We start from the raw sequence: 7,308 nt of genomic DNA, 5'->3' as shown, positions 1-7,308 counted from the left end.
CACTTATATTGAAAATACTAATTAGTACATAATTCATTCGAATTATTTTGTCAATTAAAACAGAAATATCTGCAAATTAAATTTATATATAATTGGCCTTGAATATGAAAAATAAAGAACATAAATCACATGAGGGACAATATAATGTACCATCCATTAAAGATTGTTAGTTAGATTTCCTTTCCCTTACTATCCAAATTATTTATATAGATGATTTCCAAATGACACTAGATTAGGATTCAATTAATTGACATGGCCAACCTATTTATTGTCGGTCCTTCGGGGTTAAGTTTTGGTGATGTTGTTAATTATTTTCTTCCTTTTCCCACTCCTTGATATGAAAGTTTTGCAGCTGTAGTTAGGTAGAAATCATTAATTAATCCATTATAAAAGATAGTACTTACCAAGTTGGTATATATGATTATAATATCGTAATATAATTAATATAACTCTACTATTGTACTTATTGATAATATTAATGATAATGAGAAATGAAAATATATAGAATGCAGGAACCATAATATTACATATGTATTTTTTTTATCTCTCCCATAGAAATATAATTGAATTCTTTTTCCCGGGCATGCATATTCACCAAGAAAGACAGCACTTTACTTATTAGATGATAACGAATGCAATAAATTCGTCAGTTAAAGTTACAAAAAATCCTATATTAGTTTGCAAGAAATTTTTTAGGAGACACATGCAATCTGAGTATGCTGATCATTCTGGATTCTATTTGTCAGAGTAAAATGATAGTCTTTACTAATTATTATTATTTAGCCTACTCATCACTACTTCATCTCATATCCCTACCCTTCTATATATTTATTCTATGTTTTACGTGTCTCATGTTTCGTCTGTGCATTCTAGCAGAATATGTCCTATATATAGACACGGGTATTTCAGTGTAAAACTGGTAAATAATTTACTATAAATAATTACTGCATAGAACTTGGGAACAGTAGAAAAAAGGTTCAATTCATTTATATGCATCAGTAACATGTTCCACCATGATTTTCTATTTGCTCTAATAGAGAGAGAGAGAGAGGGAGAGAAATGTATACGGTGAAATACTTTAACATAATACTACTATTTTTTTAAGGCAAAAATGATTATCATTGAACTTAATTAACCAATAATACTAAGTAATTAACATTAAAAAGTTCGCTACCATTGACAAGAGAACTAAGCAAAGGCCACTCTTCTTTTAACTCTTTGCAATCACAATCCCTCCCATTAAAACTCAATTCTTTTTGCTCATCTCTTTTGTCCTGATGTGTTGCCTTTCTCCTACTGAGACAAGACAAATTGGCGACTTGTTAGTTCATGTATGCAAGAAAGAATACACCACAGAATTAGTAATTAAGAGACTGAAGATTTTATGTCAGCAATGGGAAAGGTAGAAAAAAAGGAAAATGATTTTGATTTGATGTTACAGTCTTTGGTAGAGGTTTGAACGAGCGAGATTGACTGTAACAACAAAAAATTTATGTTTTATATTTAATGCATTTTAAAAATAAAATCAAAATGGGACATAAAGTTTAAAATGTAATACATTTTAATTTTACTAAACAGGTGAGATTAAGATCACATAACAGAAAAAACTATTTCATTACATATTATATATATATATATATATATATATATATATATATATATATATATATATATATATATATATATATAATGCTAAGTTAGTTTATGTAATTCTTATATGTATATATGCATTTTACTTAATAAGAAAAAAGGTTATATTGTATATAAATTTGTGAATTCGATTTGAACCTGAGAAAAGGTTTATACTACTTCCGTCTGTTTGCCTTGTCAATCTTCTGATTCACATACAAAACCTAAAATACCACGGATAAATAATAGATTTATACAACTATATAAGAACCAAATGACCAATAATAATAAACTTAAAACATAAACTAGAAAGAAATAAATGGCAATAATGTATGAACAAGGTAAAAGAAAAATTAATGAACCTTGGGACTATTAAGAGGAGAAGTTGCCGTATCTTCCAAAGAGTCATCAATCAAAGCCGTTATTGCATCCTTCCTTTTCTTTAAACATGAACTCTTGACATTTCTATTCACATAAAACTCCTCAACTTGTTTGCTATGAGCCACTTTTTTGTCTACCAAAGAAGCAGCATCGGAGACAAGGGAGGAGCTAGCTATACCATCGGATAAAGACATGGAACACTTGTTGTTATCAACAACATGGTTGTTGAAGAAGTCATCAAAGTACGTGGTCCAACCACTCTCCTCAGTTGACATATCATCGTTAGAGGAAGGAGGAGCTTTGGTTATGGAACTCATTGAAGCTATGGCTTTTTTCCTTTCAAAGAGCCAACAAGTGAAGATGAGCTATGATGTAGTTAGTGGGGTTTGGTGGCCAGCTCTAAAGAGGCAAGTCTCCCAAGGAACGCATATATATAGTTGAAGAATTCTTTGGAGGGGCACTTTATCATAAGACTTATTTTTTTGAAGATTACATGGATTTTTGAAGGATTAATAATCTTATTGGAGTTAGGTAAAACATTAAAGAAATATATGAGATTAGCTTAATAAATTAATAATTAATATTAATTATTTTTAAAAAATGATAAAACTGTCGTTAATAACATAAATTTTTCTTTCAAATATTTAAATAAATTAAATATTCAGAGTTTAAATACAATAATACTAATTAAGATAAAATAATTTTACATCAATTAATTTATACAATTAGTGATTGAACACTTAAGTTAATATTTGTGAGTTATATAATTAGTTACAAATACAATTTTCTCAAAAAAAAAAAACAATGTTTTGTGATTGCCAACTGAAATTTAAATGCTTGTATAAATCATGATAATCTAAAAACTTCTTAACTTAATAGTTTTTTTTAGTGTATAAAAATCAAAATATCTTTCAACAACAATAGAATATAATTAAAGAATATGTAGTACTATAGCCAACATAAATGATTAATTATATGTATGGCGACTGTGGAATCTTGGAGTGGGATGTAGAAGTTAGGGGAGTTAAAATTAAGAGAGAGAAAGAGGAGGGGGATATGTTTGACCTTTGTGGTTAGAGATAGGGCATGCCCCCAACATAGATTTGGTAAGAATTTCTTTATGGTGGACTTTTACACTATTGGTTTGAATTAGCCATTTGGTTATACGTACCCTATAGAAGTTTGGAAATGTTCGTCAATGTAGTTTTTCTTTTTCTTTATTGAATGAATATCCTTCTATACAAAGTTGTGGAATTAAAATTCGAGTTGGAAGTGATGATTTGCTAGAGAGAGAATTTTCTAGAACGATTTTATGAAGAAACGTTTTTGCCTATTTTTATCGCGACCAGTTTTTTATATTGAATTTAATTGCTCAATTTGTTTTTTAAATAAATCGAAATGCTACCCTAGTTTTTGAATAATAATTCTAGTTATTTTTATCTGGTGCTAAAAACATGCATGATAATACTGAAAAGAAAGCACGCATGATAATTTACATTTACTTTATATTAAAAAAAGTTTATTTTACAAATTAAATTTTAAATGAAATTTTCTAAATGTAAAATGATGGTTTTAAAAACTAATTTTGTTTTTACCTGTTTATTAGTTTTATTCAATACTTATATATATATCATTAGCGTCACACACACCATAATTAATTAAAAAATTGAAATTTATATTTATCAGCTTTTGTCTGTGCGCTCACTTCAAGTTTCTTTCTTCCTTTGATTTGATAACAAGGGTTCATCATTGGATGGAATGATGAATTGAGTGCTTTAGTTGATTGACTTAAGCTACAAACATGAATTAAACAATAATATAATACAAATTAGGAATCGTTTTGCATAAGAATTAAAATAGCTGATGGCCTTGGCGTTTCTTATTGTTGTCGTTTATTTTGTTTAATAACATTAATTTGGTACTTGGTGACGTTGCTTTATAATTGTTTTCTGGTCTTGGCCTCTCAAAATTACTTCATTATAGATCCTTTTTATCATCCTCGTTCCTATATGTGCGTGGAACTATTTTCACCTAATTTTACTACACGAGAAAACATTTTAGTTGTAAAATATTTTCATGATCAGTCAAATATTTCATACAAAAGGGAAGAAAGACAAAAAAAAGAGAGTATAAAATAAGATAGGTTATACGACAAAAAAAGATTAAAAAGGTTACAAAATATTTATATATAATATGAATCTTATCATATATATATAACTTATCCCCTCAACCTATTTCATAGGTATAATTCTGACTATTTTAAAATAAATTTGTATTTCATAAAAAATTTGTCATATTTTTATTTTTTAAGCCAAAGACGTAAGATATATTATTATAAGACCACGAACTGTGACCTATCAAAAAGAATTACAAAGACTCAAACTCTGTAACGCCGTCACAGACAAAGTCTAAAATAACAAAACTATATAACAAAAACAGAACTTCCTACCACTACTACAAAATCACTACTTAACCGACTTAAAATGTCGTATTTCTAATAGTGATACAGAACTGAACAGAAAAATCAAAATGTGTGTGAATCCCTTATAAATTAACCACCCCAAAATTTGAATATGTAAAACCATGCACAGATAAGATATGTGGCTCAGAATGGCCATTTAATTACATTTTTTATATTTTAGTTTCAGAATTGTCTCACCAAACCGAGATTTCGTATCAAAACACTTTCATGATAATGATAAAATCACGTACATAATATACTATAATAACTTTGGTTTGCATATAGTATTAATAATCTTCACTTTTAGTATTACGAAAATTAGTTCAATTAATTAGTTATCATTGTAACTACTTTCAGCTGATAACAGTGATTGTATATAATCACCTACTCGATCAGTTTTATTTCTTCACAATTCAATAAGAATGAATTGATCAATTCTCTCACAAGCTTTCCTGGGAGTTTCTTCCACCCCTCTGATAATCAATATAGATATTTAATTATCATTTCTCCAAGTTTCGAGGAAATAATTAACTTATTTTTTCTTCTTCTTTATATACACTCTTAGAGGCGAGGCTTTTAGGTTTTATATATTTAATAGTATTATGTTTTAAGTTGAACAAACCCACTATTACTTGTTTGACTATTCCGCTTACTTTTTCAATTAAGCTTAAATTTTACTACTCCCCCTCTTTCATAATAATTCTCCCAAGAAAAAAAATTATTTTAAAAAAATTATTATTTTAATTTTTTAATATAATATTATTATTTTTACTTATATTCTTTAATATTAATGATATGAACTATAAAATTAAAAATAAATTAACATTCATAAGATTAATTTTACAAAATTATTATTTTTTTATTTATTAATTTTTCTTTGTCTATATAAATTAATATAAGACAATAATAATAATGAAATGAAAAAATAATCGTTTTTAATATATATATATATAAGATATCTCTTGAACATAATATGAGTTTTATATATAAAAAAATTATGTTTGTACTTTTTTATTTATAAATATAAAAGATAATTATAAAAAATACAATAGAATTCACTTATCCTACTTAATAAATTGAAATACACCCCTCATATTGTTTTTACATGTGTGGAATGTATTTCTCAAATATTAGTTGAGACAAGACTATTCATATACCAAAGTCGAAAGGATATGACTACGTAAGTAGTACTAAGCACCGCTAGAGCTGGCTACTGGGCAAATATGCTTTCCGGGAACATGAAAGTACTTTTACCAAAATTGTAGAACATAGCCATGCATGCAATCAACGGTGAAACTAGCTATTTCAGAAAACAAGAGTGCTAATAACACATTCTATACATGTTTCTTTTAAAACAAATTTTTATTATCAATTAAAATTTATTACAGATTACAAAATCATGAGTATTGTTTATTAAATAAGAAGTAAAATGTTCAAAGTTTTATAATTTGTAATAAATTTTAATAAATAATAAAAATTGTATTAGAAATAAATGTATTAAAAAATATATTATTATATCGTCTCTCTTTAAAAGAAAAAAGCAAATACCATATATCTAATCTCCACCAGAAAAGACATGGACCATATAGGACACATGCATATTTTCTAAAAATTAAATCTTAGTGACCATTTTGTCTAGGACAAAAAACACGAGCACTATCCCGAATAGTCGTTGTCAATAAAACCTTTCGTAGCTGAAGTTTATAGGGTGGATATATATCCTCCCACTCCCGAGTGCAAGCTTTTAATGGAGACAATGAACAGAGACAATGAACGGAGACAATGAACAGAGACAATGAACATGTGGCCATCAAATGCCAAAAATCTTTGTGTCAGGAACATTTGATTGCTAAACACAATTCTGAGTCCGGTAAAAGTTGCAATTTTGGGTCATTCATTAAGAAATTTTATAGTAAATTTCAATAATATGTTCATGCAGCATTAAAAGTTGATTTGGTATTTTATATAACTATTATTACATTCAAGCCTCGTTATGATGTACCAGATATTAAATAAAGATATCGCATATTTATCTCGAGGAGTAACCAAATTATATTAAGTCAATCTTATAATAATATTTTAATGGGTTTATTTTAAAACTAATGTAATATGTATTTTAAATATATAAAATTAAAATAATTAACTTGATACAAATGATTTTTATGTGTTAACTTTTCAATTTTTTGACTATTTTTTAATTTTCAACTAATTTATTCGTTACTTTTTCCATTAGCACATTCAATATATATATATATATATATATATATATATATATATATATATATATATATATATATATATATATATTTTAAAACTTCAAATATTAGATTGATATCTGAACAAAAAATTAGAGTACATTTTACATAAAGTGATAATGATTATTGTATTCTTACACTACTAAAAACGTGTTTTTTATGTTGATGATTCTAAGACGGTTGTAAAGGACTGTATTAAAAAGTCTGACAGTGACATTTTTGTAATTAACAGGAAGCATCATTTTCACAAACCCGTCTTTGAAGTGCATGCAATGACAAAGTTGTAAATTTTTTATTAACATACAAAGACGATCTAGTCTAGAAGACTGTCTTTGTATGATTAGTGATTTTATGCACGTGATTGTCCTCGAACTCTCGTGACTACGTAGCTGTGTGAATTCGATCCGTTCTGCAATAAAGCATTGTTTGTGCCCTAGCAACTCACTCCCTATCTTCGGTGTCATCCGTGTTGACATCGCAACCAGCTCCACCATTTTCCATGCCGGTCCGCCACTTGCCATGCCGCGCCGCGCCGTCATCTTGCTTTCACTAGTACTACTTGGTTGAAGTACATAAGGTTCT

General features: G+C 27.6%; 1 protein-coding gene across 1 annotated transcript; it reads right to left on the bottom strand.

The window, feature by feature from the left end:
• Positions 1–974: 974 nt before the first annotated feature.
• On the bottom strand, positions 975–2,393 carry LOC102661097 (vascular-related unknown protein 1). The gene is made up of 3 exons (XM_006592419.4): positions 1,992–2,393; positions 1,789–1,853; positions 975–1,296 (listed from the first exon to the last, which is right to left on the bottom strand). The coding sequence occupies exons 1-2, from the start codon at positions 2,325–2,327 to the stop codon at positions 1,806–1,808; spliced, it is 384 nt and encodes a 127-aa protein (XP_006592482.1). The 5' UTR covers positions 2,328–2,393; the 3' UTR covers positions 975–1,296; positions 1,789–1,805.
• Between the last annotated feature and the right edge of the window lie 4,915 nt (positions 2,394–7,308).

Source organism: Glycine max, chromosome 12 (assembly GCF_000004515.6).
Source record: "Glycine max cultivar Williams 82 chromosome 12, Glycine_max_v4.0, whole genome shotgun sequence".
In the NCBI taxonomy this organism is placed as follows: domain Eukaryota; kingdom Viridiplantae; phylum Streptophyta; class Magnoliopsida; order Fabales; family Fabaceae; genus Glycine; species Glycine max.
This window is presented reverse-complemented; position numbering and strand designations above follow the sequence as displayed.

What these genes read in the sequence shown, in the direction of transcription:
- LOC102661097 (XM_006592419.4), bottom strand. Translation starts at nt 2,327, where the DNA reads ATGAGTTCCATAACCAAAGCTCCTCCTTCCTCTAACGATGATATGTCA. An exon ending in CTCCTCTTAATAGTCCCAAG is followed by an intron (nt 1,854 to 1,991) that starts GTTCATTAATTT and finishes GTGGTATTTTAG; the next exon opens with GTTTTGTATGTGAATCAGAA.